This window comes from Argopecten irradians, unplaced genomic scaffold (genome assembly GCF_041381155.1).
Source record: "Argopecten irradians isolate NY unplaced genomic scaffold, Ai_NY scaffold_1007, whole genome shotgun sequence".
NCBI lineage: Eukaryota > Metazoa > Mollusca > Bivalvia > Pectinida > Pectinidae > Argopecten > Argopecten irradians.
Window position 1 is genome coordinate 6,396 of NW_027188474.1, and position 13,875 is coordinate 20,270.

Consider the following 13,875-nt stretch of genomic DNA (forward strand, 5'->3'; position numbering starts at 1 on the left):
CCCGCCGTCAAAGAAAGAAATGCCACACATGGTATATATTATATTTTTATTAAATATACCAAAAAAATTGAAAAGGCAAGTAACACTCCAAAGTGGTACTTTCATCCTAACTTTTTAATAAGTTGATTTACTATAGTATATAAAAATGTGATTACTGTATATAACCTAATAAGGGTGCACATAGTGTGCAACTGCGTTATTCAATGCAGGAAGCACCTGTTCTGAAATGATATGAAACAGGTTATACTCTGAAGTATAATCTCGGGTTTTTTTAAGGAAAAAAGTTTAAACTGAATTACATTGTGATTCAAATGATTAATTTTGCCAAAGAAATAGGGATAATATAATAAACCTTTTTTTTAATATGGAGCAACATGAATTTTTAGATATTTTGATAGCGTAAAAAATAGAGTGTATATAATATAAGGCATTCTTATAACTGCAGACAACCTTATTATGTCATATACAAATTATTATTATTACTTTGCACCAGCAATGTTGTTATATTTGTTGTTTTTCAAAATGTTTATTTTTAAGTACTAAAATGGCAATTCCATATTTACCTAAATTCGCAAGCCTGGGTGCATTTATTTGTACTGTTGAAATCTCAAATAATCGAAATCCAATGGCTCTCCTTAACGAAATCAGCTGGAGTGCCAAACAGGGATAGGGTAAATGCTTTAAAAATTACAAGAATGGCATGCATGTGGTTGAAAATATTAACATTATTGTATTTGCTAACTGAAGCAAGTGTAAATAATCTAAAAAAGAAACTGCTAAAATTTATAAGGGCCATGTTATATTAATATCATAACATAATCAATGTATAGTTGCCTGTTGAAACCATTAAGACACCAACCTATACTGTTTGCTTGCTTTAGAAAACAATTATTTTTTATGACTGACCAAAAAATACATAAAAAAACCCATTTGTATGGTACTTGATATATAAACCTGACCAAAGTTATATTGTGTGTACGATATGCATTAAGTAATTGTTATTTTCTGGTTATTGTCACAATGATGTAGAGCCAACGTTTGTTGACAATGTAGACCAATATATTATAATAAAGTCATAGTTTATATTCATTATTAGAGTATACTAAACGTGTTTTAATAGAAAGATAGCATGTCCAATACATGTGGCAGCTATAATATATCTTAAAAAGAAAAGTCATTCTGTTTGATAGTAAAATGTAGCGACTTGCTCAAATTTTTTATTTTGTACATGTAATTAATATCAAGTCATGCTTTTGAATGAAAATTTCAGTTATATCTTGTTTGCAATGTTGCCATGGTGGCATTATTGTTTGATAACATGAACAGAAAACATGGAAAAGTAATGTTTTAGTATAAACACGTACATGTAATCATGCTGCATTGAAAAATAATTTAAAGATTACATATATTACCTAAGTAATATAACTTCAATCCTCTATTAGAAGAATACGATGTATCTATCGAAAGGTATTTTTGCAAGTAATGAATGTTTGTCATGGTACTGAATTATTTTTTTCTGTGATTGTGTCAAGTTTTGTGAAAAAGTTTCCTGTGTAGGATATTTTAGTGAAAAATATCATCAAGCATGATTTATGATATATTGTGCAATATTATACAAAAGTGGAATATCGTAGTTACCAAAATACTGTAAGTTGCCATGACAATGCAGCACTAGGTAATGCGTTTGTACTTAAAGTAACAAAGTTACGTTTCTCTCTGCAGTATACAAATTATGGTATTTGAGTCTTTGCTAATCCCCTGTCGATGAAACAGTGTTATTCTCCGTTTGTCTGTCCGGTTTTCAGGCGATAACTATTTAAAGACTGGTTGATTGATTTTGATGGAACTTCATACAATGGTAGCTTATGAAGTAATACAGTTTGGAAATGAATTCGAGTTAAAAGGTCTAGTATAAACGGTCAAGGTTAAATGTCATTGCTATGGTAATTGTGTGGATCATGTGTAACATCATGTTATATCAAAATGCCAAAAAATATCAACGACAAACTAACACTAGATGAAGCTGAAATCTTATTGCCTTTGCCTTACATATACAAAATTTATGTAATACTTATTAACATCATATTAACATGTTTTATATAGAAATCATTCGTGTCGCAACCATCCTAAGGAGATTAATACAATTAATGTGCTTTAAACTTAATTAATTTATTTGCATAAGCTTCCCGGTTTTATAAAGGCAACAATCCAAGTAAGGCAAAACACGAGAACCTGCTCTAATTTACATCAAAATTCATATCAGACAGGGTCTGGTGCAGCTGTTGAAATACAGTTCTTTACGATGTATTCATGATTTTGACAGGTACATAATGTACATTATGGTCGCCCTTTGGAAATTGAAGGTATGCGTGGTAGGCTATTTTTCGTTCTAGGTCTCGTGGGTTTCATCATTGATGCAATGCAACACGAAATGTTGAAAAAAAGGATTTCACTCAAATTTCATTTTCAATGTCAAGTTTTTTTATGTACTTTGCAAATTGATATTTGTAATGTTTTTGTAAGCATATACCCTTTTAAACTTTTGAAGCATTATTGAACAAATCGAGGTGCTTTCAGGATAAACAGTCCACCTAGTTATATCACTATTTGCCTTGCTAACATGTGGAAGTCAATTGCTCGCAAAAATTGTTTTACAGTAGAATATAGTTGACGTATTTTTTATATTTACATATGTATCAAATCTAAGTGTATCTTTTTAGTATAATATAGTATATTTTTGTCTGTAGTAGAGTTAGTCCCTAATTTACATGCGTGCTATATATGCTTCAGTATTATGTATTATATCTCCATTTGATATTTATACTACTGATCAACAGAGATTATATCACTTTAGATATTTTGCTTATAATATGTTACTGTGATGGAATTGATGCCTCCTTTCTTTTTTACAAGAAAAAAAAATATGCGCAATTTGTACTCGGAATTTATATATACGTTAATAAAAATCATGGCCAACAATGGAATGCTTGAGGTGTCTTCGAGATATAAAAAGAGAGACACCCTACTTTAGGTACAATGTACATGTTTGTACATTGTACAACATCTTAACAATGAAACTACAGTATGTAAAATTACAGCATAAGAAAAACATACGAATAATGACCTGTAAATTACATAGGACTCATTAGATTTTAATTTACAACCTCCGAAGACATTACTGACATTTCATATTCTTCTAATTATATCTGTCTCATGTTCAAAATTAAATCCGCCACCAGGCAGCACACCTACATGTCTGACGGTATTACGTGATTTTGCTGACAAACTAAGCGAGTTCAAGCTGTCTGCTTACAATATTGTGTGCACCTTATATAATATTTGCCAAAGAGGTTTTACCATTGAATGTAATAATTAACTGTGGTTTCATATCGGGATAATATACTGTGTATAGCCGGTTATTTTCGCAGGGATTTTATCTTCGCGATTTTACGGTACATTGATGTTGTTGGAAACACCTGCCTCCACAAAACAAAATACTAATAAGTACATCATATATTTTCTTATTGGCAGATTGGTTTTTATTTTTCAAGTCGAAAATGTTAGTTTCTGCATTTAGGCTCGCGAAATTTTTGATTCGCGAATAAAACTAGGTATATATACAGTAAAATATAAAAGAACATTTTGGTATGATGTTGTTTTCCATCTAAGTTTAGAGACCTGATATAGTGGCAGCGTATTGTTTTTTATTATTACATAATAGTGTGTCCAAACACGGAGAGTAGAGGGTAATCAAACAGTTTAAATGAATACATGTATGTACATATTTTTACACACAATTATACATTGTAAGTATACGTGTATTTAGGCATGTTTACATCAGTGCTTTCGATATTCAATTCGTTTTATTGAAATCCAAACTAACTTATTTATTTGCCTGGAGCAATCTATCATGCAATACATGTATGCAATTTTTGATCCGCTTCGATATCCATATAACATGAAATAATCAAAACGATATTATGTATTTAGTTTTCCCATGTGAATTCATAATATATCACAAATGAAATAGGCACTGTATATATATATGATTTTTTAAAGTTTAAACATTAAAAGTTAAATTCTTCACATTTATTAATCTCTAATGTGTTCACATATACAAGTTTAAAACACTATTATTCAAATTTCACATTGTGTTCACATAGTAGTGCCTTGTTTTTATCCTGATAATATATAGTGTCTTTTATTGAAATCAGCTATTCAATGACTGTCTCATTTTAGTATTAATAAATATTGTTCTTTAACTTTTTCATGATATTATGTATTTATAAAGATGACACTAGCGAATTAAGGCTTTCACGTCTGTATCAAACTCTGCAAGTCTCTGAACTTAACAACATTATCATACGCGAAGAACTAGATTGGTAGCATAAATGGATGATTCCATACTAGGAATATGTGTATGTCAACAAGAAAACATCTGGTTACTACAGCGTATGATTTCAATTCGTTTCAAAATTAATATTATCACCCCCTGATCACGTTTGAATGCCCCAACTTCATTCTAATGTGTCATATACCATTTAAGTCATTTTGATATTATTTTGTTACGCAACATGTTTTTTTTCCTGTTGTATATCTTATAGAAATAGCTTGTCGTTGATTTGTATATTTTACAAAACCTTTTATTGCTGTTATTGTTGTCATAGTAAACATGAATATGTTATTCTCTTGATATGTTATTACCGTTCCTTGCGAAGTTTATTTTCGATTGCATGCTTCACCCACTCTGATCCATTCAATACTCCTAACTTGAAGAAAATGTCTTAACTTGAAATCCTCCATAGGGAATCTTCACAGAGTTTAGAGAAAACTTCCGCAACGATCATAGGATTGTTTTCCTTAACTTCTGTAATGCTTTCTTATCGAGAGTTTTAAGTTAAGAAATGTCATGATACACATATGTTTAATCAGGTATAACTTAATAAAGCGTGTTGCCTTACTTAACTTTCATTTTCCTGTTTGTGAAATGCTGTTTCTTGAGGAATAGTGCATATGACAATTGTACATTTCTCACCGGGACATGGCGTTACTGATACAATCCAAACCTAATCTGTATAACATAACCTTCAGGCTGCTTGAATAAAAAGATACAACACTGCAACCGTGCTATCTATTTCTTTATTTTCATAGCTCTGTGTCAGTCGTCAGTCCGTAAACAGCCGTTATAATGCTATTTCTCATACTAAACTTTAGAGATTTTATGAAATTTCATTTGCATACATGTTCTATATAGTCCATATTTGTGCGTTTTTAATCCAATCCGCCACCAACATTGCCCACAGCAGCCGTTATGGGTTTTGGGATTTTTTGTCAATGTTTCACAGAAAACACGTGTACCAATACTGAAGGTATTATTCTCAAATTGCACATGCCCGTCCCTCGTTAGTCCTTAGTTAATGTACATTTACTGAGACCGATCCGAAAATACTCGTGGCTATGTACAGGCAGCCATTTTGGATTTTGAATATTGAGTTTGTTATCCGAAAACACAGTGTCATTTTAACATGCTTGCAGGTCGTCTGACAGTAAAAAATAGCAATCTTACAGGCGAGAAAAGGAATGCCTGAATGAAACAACATAATCAGCATATTAAGAAAGAAAGAAACGGTATGTTTGGACAGGAAATAATCGAATCAAGAAAACTCGTCGACGACGATAAAAAAGCCTCGAATCTGGACAAGGGCTTCAAATATATACCATCGTTTCATAGAAAATCCAAGTACATACGAGTAGATACTATATCCATCCAAAATAATGTCTAATTGAAGGCATTTTAGGGGAAAAAACTAATCGATCACGGGCATACAAAGGCTTGTAGCTTGAAGGTGACACAAGAGTGACCCCTCAATACCGTTATTCAATGCTGCAATTCCTCGGAGAATTACTGTACGTACATTGTAAACATGTCCACTGATTACTAGCCCATATTCAAGATAACGTGACGCTACCCAAATTGGAACGCTACCCAAAATCGAACACTTTTAAAACATGTGATACAGAATTTTCAGTTTACAATCTAAACTCACAAAAACTGCAATTGACAAAAATTAAGGTGCTGGATAATAACTGATAATGTTCATAAGTCATTTTCTTTGCTGTTGCTTATTATCTGTATTTAAAAATGAAAATAATAAAATTGTGAAAAATTCCGGGAAACGACGTCGTGCAACAACCCTAAAAACACCATATATTTCTGACAGATATGTCACTTTAAGGATGTACTCCTCTGAGAAGTCAAAATTATCTTGAATTAAACTTTTTTTCTCATATAGATTTTTGGAAATAGGAGTTCATACCATAAAAGAAAATGGAAGAAAAACATATGTCCGTGTGCTCGTTTTTGAGCTATTGTCACTCAAAGATACCTAGTTGACAAAATATGGGATTTTATGGGAATTTTGCCGTTTTGTCCATATACACAAGAGATTAAGGCTATAATTTCCTAATAAGGTCTTTGATATGCATGGATGTTTGTAGAATTTATTTTCTAGTAGTCTTCTTTAAAAATATACCAGTTTGATAAATAAGACTAATATTTTTGCTCAGAATAACAACATATGCTACCCTTACCCCTTAATTTTGAGCTTCAAAATGTACCGTTTTCAGCCATTTTTGCCAAATTTAACCCTTTAAAGAAAAAGTTCTGGTATTAAACTTTTGTTAATGTTTTGCAAATCAACAGGAAAGTGTTGTTCTTTCTAAATTAGGCAGAAAATGGGGGGTCTGTGTGCTTACTTTTTGCCCCATTTGAATATTTGTTATTTTTCGGTATTTTAGAGTAAAAATTAAAATCTAAAAAATAATGTGACAAAAATGTATCATTTCACACATTAATGCTCAATGTTTTTACAGCAAAAATTAGCTCGATACAGCTAAAAAAACTGGCACAGTGAGGATTTAACTAAAAACAATTTCAGTAAAAAATGGTAAAACTGTGGGTCTACTCAAAGCGAAAAAGAAGACAAAATTTCCAAATGGCCGCCAAATAGACCATTTCTGAAAATCCCCGTATAAAAAATCTACTGAAAATAGAAATGTAATTTTTTGACAAAACTTGCACCTGACAACTTGCTACAGATATTGATAGATTTTATTTGAAAAATTCATAACTTCTTTGAGCTATGTTGAAACGAGACTTCAATGGGACTGAAACCTCAGAAGAATACATCCTTAATAAACTAAAATATGTTTGAACTTTCCTTATATGAATTTAAACATATTTTCATGTCTTGGAATTTATTAATCAAACTATATTTACCGTAATTGGGGTGTTCCATTCTGGGTATTCAAACCTGCTGAAACGCAGAGCTGGACTAGGCATAGTTCAAAGCTCTCTATTTATAAATATTTATACACTGTTGACAAGTAAACAGATCATGAAATTAAACCTGAAGGCATCATTTTGTGGAATGTCAAGAGAAAAATCTTGATTCAAGCACACGCTAGAAAATTTTTACAATTATCTTAAAAAGTGTTCCAATATGTTTGTCATTTTGCGTATCCACCAATAGAATCTATCAAAACTGAATGTGAACGACGGCATTTATGAATTTAATTTCATTAAATTACTCATTAAGAAATGATAAGAGTTTAGTATGTACTGACAATAAGTCAAACATCGTCCACGAGTCGCCGTTCTACAAACATAGAGCTGTGACTCGTGGGTTTCCGACGATCAAATTAAAAATTGTAAGTTGTGTACTTCAGTAGAGGCTGTACTGTACAGTATATAATTACCAAACTCACATTTACATTTTAAAAATATATAATCCGTTTTGGTCAAGGTATCATACGCATAACTCTGTTGGTTATAAAGTAATAACCTTTGTAAATCGGAAATGAAATTAATCGAAAGAATATATTCCGGATTTCCCCCTCGCTATCACTTTAAAATTAGAATACGTTTTATAACATCCGGTTAAAACCAGCGCGAGTTCAAGTCGAAGACGTACGTGACAGGCTGGTGGAGATAATGGTAACTTTTGTTATATTTAAACTCTTTGAATTGGTTTTGACAATAACTTATTTCCATTGTATAAAAGTGTCTATTGATGACATCCACAGATTAGCTCTGCATGTGTAAAGTTAGCCCAATGAACACGTCTAAAAGTACAATGTTAGACAAGCCCTACATGTACATACCGAATATTATTGTCTAAACGAACTGGCGAAATTAGGTACTTACGCATGGTGCTGAAAGCTAAATATTTTTCTATAAATCAATTAATCAAATGATGATTGTAAATAATCTATTAAAATAAAAGCTTCAAAACGTATTATGTATAAGGGGAAATAACTCTAGGAATTGACGTGTAGGCTAATACAATGTATCTTTTGTCACAATCAATGATTTATAAGTAAGAAGATTTGTCACTGGGGTTTTTAGACGAATACATAGGGAGCGCTGTTGTGTTTGTGCACTGACCATGACGTTCGGCGACTGATTATCCTTTGATATCTGCAGGTGCAACCCTTGATGTACTGTTGTGGGACATAAGGTTTTCCTCACTGTTGTTTTTTCGCTGTATCCTATGTGTTTTCACTTTTTCTTTTGAAATATTCCAGGAAATCCTTATCTCATTTATTGATAGATTTTCACCAAATTTGGCATACTTAGAGAGCTAGAATTGTCTACACTTTCAGCTCATAATATTTTCAAATTTTTTCTGGTGCTTCATTTTCAAAATATCATTATTTTGGTGCACTGCTTAATTTTAAATTTTATGATGTCATTTCCCTCTTTGTACTTTCAAAAATGGCAACGAAAAAGTTTTGCTTTCTAATGAAATGCTGTTTTCTCAAAAAGTGGGAAACAGATAATTGCGCAAATATTATAAGCTGAAAATGTAGACAATTTTCTATAAGTATGCCAAATTCGATTGAATTCCATCAATAGATGAGATCAGGAAATTTAAAGAAAAAAGGTAAAAATACATAGAATGTATTGGGGAAAAAACAACAGTGACGAATACTTATGTCCCCTGACTCTCTTAATTTCGAAGGGAGTTGTCATTTCATGAACTGTTTATTTTCTTTATTGAAGATTTAAGACATTTCTTCTAAATCTTCCATCCTTAAACAAAATACTAGACATCGTAAAAATTATTAAGCTTTTCATTGGTGTTTATTTTGACCGGATAAGACAAGTATTTGTTGAGAAAAAATGGTTTTTATTCTCGATCCAATAGGCGTCTCGCGTGATGTTTAGTAGTGTAAAGAGACAGTGAAAAATCCTTCTCACTTATCAATTCTTATCACAACTATGAATATAAATTCATAAGAAGATCACATTGGACATATATATATACCGTACATTCTGTACTACCTTAGCCTAATTTTCAATATTGAATACATGAATTGATTTATTCTAGAATTAGATAAATGAATTGAATAAAACTAGTGTACATACAATGTATGTATACAAATTGTTAATATTAAAGCTCAATTTCTATTTTATTATCAAAATGACAAAAGAAATGTTATAAATACTCAATATACTGGCATGATATACATACTATGTAAAATCAAGGGCAATAACTCTTGCAGTATGATAACTGTAAACCAACATATTTGTGTGTGGTCGAATTTCGCGAGCAATAAGAAATAACAAAAATAAATCCCCACAAAAAAATGCTTTGCATATTTAGAATCAGCTTTCAAGTTAGAACCATATGATTATAAAACGTGAAAAAATTAGGCCTGAAAATGTGAAATTATGTCGCCGCGAAAAAACAGTATTTTAATATTTAGCCATTAGCCTGAAAACAAAGGTCAGGAGGCTGAAATAATAAGGTTTGACTGTATTTAACGTTTTTTGTCAGATCTAAAGACCATGATTTGTTGGACGAAGACTCATTGAATCACATCGTCTTTAAAAAAGATATCAATCATGAATGAGCCGGACATCTTAACGGAGGTCCCAGAGACATTGAAGCGCCTGGCACGATTGATAGCCAGAGGTTTCTACAGTATGGAACATGCCATTGTGATAGACTTATTGGTGCGCAACCCATGTATGAAGGAAGATGATATAGCAGAGCTACTGAAATTTGACCGTAAACATTTACGAGCATTGCTTAATACCTTGAAAAACGAAAAAATTGTCAAAATGAGAATGAAAGTTGAGACAGATGCTGAAGGTAAAAGCACAAGACATAATTATTATTTCATTGGTTATCAGGTATTTGTAAATGTAGTGAAATACAAACTTGATCATGTTCGACGGAAAATTGAAATGGAAGAAAGGGACAATACAAGTAGGGCATCATTCAAATGTCCTTCATGTTGCAAATCCTACACAGATTTAGAAGCTGATCAACTGTTTGACTTCATGAGCCAGACATTTAGGTGTACATTCTGTGAGTGTGAGGTGGAGGAAGATGAAAGTGCCATGCCAAAGAAAGATGCTCGGACTTTGTTGGCAAAGTTTAATGAACAGATCCAATCAGTATTTGACTTGTTGAGGGAGTGTGATGATATCAAGCTAGCACCAGAATTAATGGAGCCGGAACCAACAGATATCAAGCATCTTAAAAGGTCAGTTGTCAATTTGATTTGCCTGTGTATTTTTCTTTCAAAACTGGATTTCTATTGTCAAACTTTGTATGAAACTTAGCAAGAGTCATACAATCCATTATTACATCATGTATAATCACTATATATGATTATATTAAATTAAAGACTTTGTAATCTTTAATGTTTTCTTGTTGTCTTAAACCATTTCCTGCCCTTAACGCCTTATCAAGACAAATTAGTTTTGATGATATATCAGTAAATTTATAGTTCTAGATCTGTTATCAATACTTTCAACTACAATCTGTATTATACTGTTTTAATCATGAAAAAATCATAATCAAGCTTTGATAAAGTAGGGATTTTATTATTTAAAAGTTCATTACTTGACTCATTATTTCCACTACAGCAGTCACAGCACAAACAAACCATCATCTAGTAATAAGGATGGTGAGTCACGGACTTGGTCTGGGGATGCAACTCGCGGCACAGGGTTTGGTTATACCGACATGGAGAGCAATGTAACCATTACCATGGATACGGAGGAAGAGGCTCAGAAACGAGACAAACAGAAAATCAAGGATCGGCCAGAATGGATGGTCAAGAGTACAGTCCAAACCACACCTGCTCCTGAGGTTATAGACATGGTAAGTTATTAAATTCTATATTACCAAGTGTAATTAAGTATTTTTTCACAGTATTTTTCCCTTTGTAGCAGGACAGAAAAATATATTTTCAGTCCTGCTACCAATCACACTCTCTTATGAAGTGGATTTCAAATTGTTACTTTCCTAATAAGGGCTGTTCCAGCAAAACATATATGGCACCCAGGGAAGGCACTTTAAAAAATAGTATGTGCCATGGTGGGTTCAAAATAAAATCAATTCTGTGCCAGGGTAGAGTTTCAATAAAATCACTTCTATGGATGGGTCGATCTGAAGCATTTGTAACCTCTTGAAATAAAATGCAAAATTTGTGTTTTATAATGTTTCTGTCAGTCATCCTGACTACAAAAATAACTGTTGAGAAAAATGTTAATTTCTTTCTATATTAATGGGTTGTTCATCTTCAATAAAAAAAAGTTTTATTTTCTGAATGTTTTAATTTAATAATGACAGAATATTTATCTAAAACATATTATATTCAATCAAACTTGGCAATGGTACAGAGAAACAATGGATTAGTTTTTGGATCAATAGATCTTTATTTAGATTTACTGGTATAAAGTCGAGGAAAAGTGGCATTTCATAAGCTAAGTGTGAATGTCCAGATGTCTACGTATACTCTTGCATTACCCTTGTGCAACACTTCGGTATCTTTAGCAGATTTTCAGGAGTTCTAGGAAGATTGTACCTTTGTACAAATTTAGTTATAGATGCAGCACATCAAACAATAGTTCACTGCACCATTTACGGCGCAATTTTGTCCAAGGACTCTTCAGTGATGCTAGAAATTAAAATATGTAAATCCAAAAAGATGTTGGAGCAAAACAAAAAATTAGATCGCTTCTATGCCATAGTCTCGTTCACCAAAAAAGAGATATGTGGAGGGGTCAACAAAATTGAAAATCGCTTCTATCTGTGGGTCTCCCAATTTCAAAGTGCCTTCCCTCCTACCATACATGTTTTTCTGGAACAGCCCTAAGAAATAGTGAGATCAACACATGTACAACTACTGTAAATGTATTAACATCTATAAGCATCAGTTATAGTCCATTGATACTTTGTATATACCCAGCCCATGAAATGGAGTATGGAGAGTGGGGATGCATATGGTGTTACCGGTGTTGATATATTGAGGCGATACATTTACACTTGCTGATATTATACAAATACAATATTCATTCATTATATTATATTTAATTATCTATCTGATTTGTTACCTGCAGCCAGATAGGATGGATGTTGCCGGGCCATCTGGAGTGGAACTTCCTAAACACCCTAATACCAATGAGATTGAGACATTGTTGATCATACACGAGAAGAAGAGGAGTGGTCCCCCCTTACCTGGGGCGTCAGGTATTCCGGGAGCTGAGAGCAGTTCAAGTAGTGACTCTGAGGATGAGAGACCAAACAAACCAAAACCAACAACAACAACTGGTAATGAAAAAAGTTATTTGCATGTATAACGAAAAGCACATACTTTATATTGATAAAGGGTGGTTGATGAATTAACTGCAGGCAACATGAACATCATTAAATCAACTCAAATACATGTAGTGAAAAACCAGGGTACTACAATGTTGGGAGTCATAAGGCCATTTGTACTTTTCAAGTTATCTAAGTAAAAGAGTTTCATGTGGTGTCAATTCCATTCTACCACAATAATTTATTGATTAAGGAAAGGTATAGGAAAGTTAACTGCATTAATAAATTACAGACAAATAGAAAGTTTGTGTTTGCTTCTGTCTGCTCAGCATTGATGCACAGTAACATATTCCATAGCCTGTAAATCTGTTTTCTGTTATACAGTGGAGGAGATGGAAACTGATGATGAAGAAGCTATTCCAATGGTCAGTGTTGGTGGTGAATCTGTTCCTTATCACGAGGTCACGGGTGATATGGTGGCTAATATGTCTGCTACAGAGAAGGCAGAATATATAAGGATAGGGCAAGAAATGTACCAGGATATGTATGAATGATTTTATAGTTAGTGTAGGACAGCGGATATGCTAGAGATGTATGTGGCGAGGGTAGACTAGGATAGAACTCCTGTGAGTGATGTATGAGAGGAGATGTGAAAGGATATGTGTGAATGTTGTATGTAGCCAGACTGGGACAGGGGATGTCTAGGACATTATGAGCGAAGTAGAACAGATGTCTAGGACAAGTATGACATGTATGAGTGGTAAAGGCCAAGAGATGTGAAAGGATATGTATAAGTGATGTCTGTGGTCAGTCTAGAATAAGAGATATCCAAGAACATTTATGAGTCAGTCAAGGACATTTGTCAGTAATGTATTCTGCATTTGCACATTACAGTGTTATCGTCCCTTTCGGGTTATTATTAGGTCATCTGACCCAAAGGGTCAGGATGACCTATTGTCATCATGCACCGTCCGTCGTCGTGCGCCGTCCGCCGTCCGCCGTCCGTCGTCCGCCGTCCGCAGTCCGTAAACTTTTCATTCAAACGACTTCTTCTCAATAACCGGAAGGCCCAGGGTACTCATATTTGGCCTGTAGGTTGCTGGGATGAAGGGCTACCAAGTTTGTTCAAAATGAATGACCTTGACCTTCATTAAAGGTCACAGGGGTCAAATAGGCTAAAATCTTTAAACGACTTCTTCTCAAAAACCAGAAGGCCCAGGGTTCTGATATTCAGCCTGTAGGATGCTGGGGTGAA

At 33.2% G+C, this 13,875-nt stretch overlaps 1 protein-coding gene across 2 annotated transcripts; it reads left to right on the forward strand.

Moving 5' to 3' along the window:
• The first annotated feature begins 7,902 nt into the window (after positions 1-7,902).
• Positions 7,903-13,281, forward strand: LOC138313867 (general transcription factor IIE subunit 1-like). 2 transcript variants are annotated; one of them, XM_069254129.1, is made up of 5 exons: positions 7,903-7,996; positions 9,843-10,557; positions 10,946-11,180; positions 12,422-12,632; positions 13,005-13,281. In XM_069254129.1, the coding sequence occupies exons 2-5, from the start codon at positions 9,911-9,913 to the stop codon at positions 13,172-13,174; spliced, it is 1,263 nt and encodes a 420-aa protein (XP_069110230.1). In that variant the 5' UTR covers positions 7,903-7,996; positions 9,843-9,910; the 3' UTR covers positions 13,175-13,281. The 2 variants fall into 2 exon arrangements, with proteins under 2 accessions (XP_069110230.1, XP_069110229.1); XM_069254128.1 differs by having other exon boundaries at positions 7,904-7,996; positions 10,943-11,180.
• Positions 13,282-13,875: the final 594 nt, after the last annotated feature.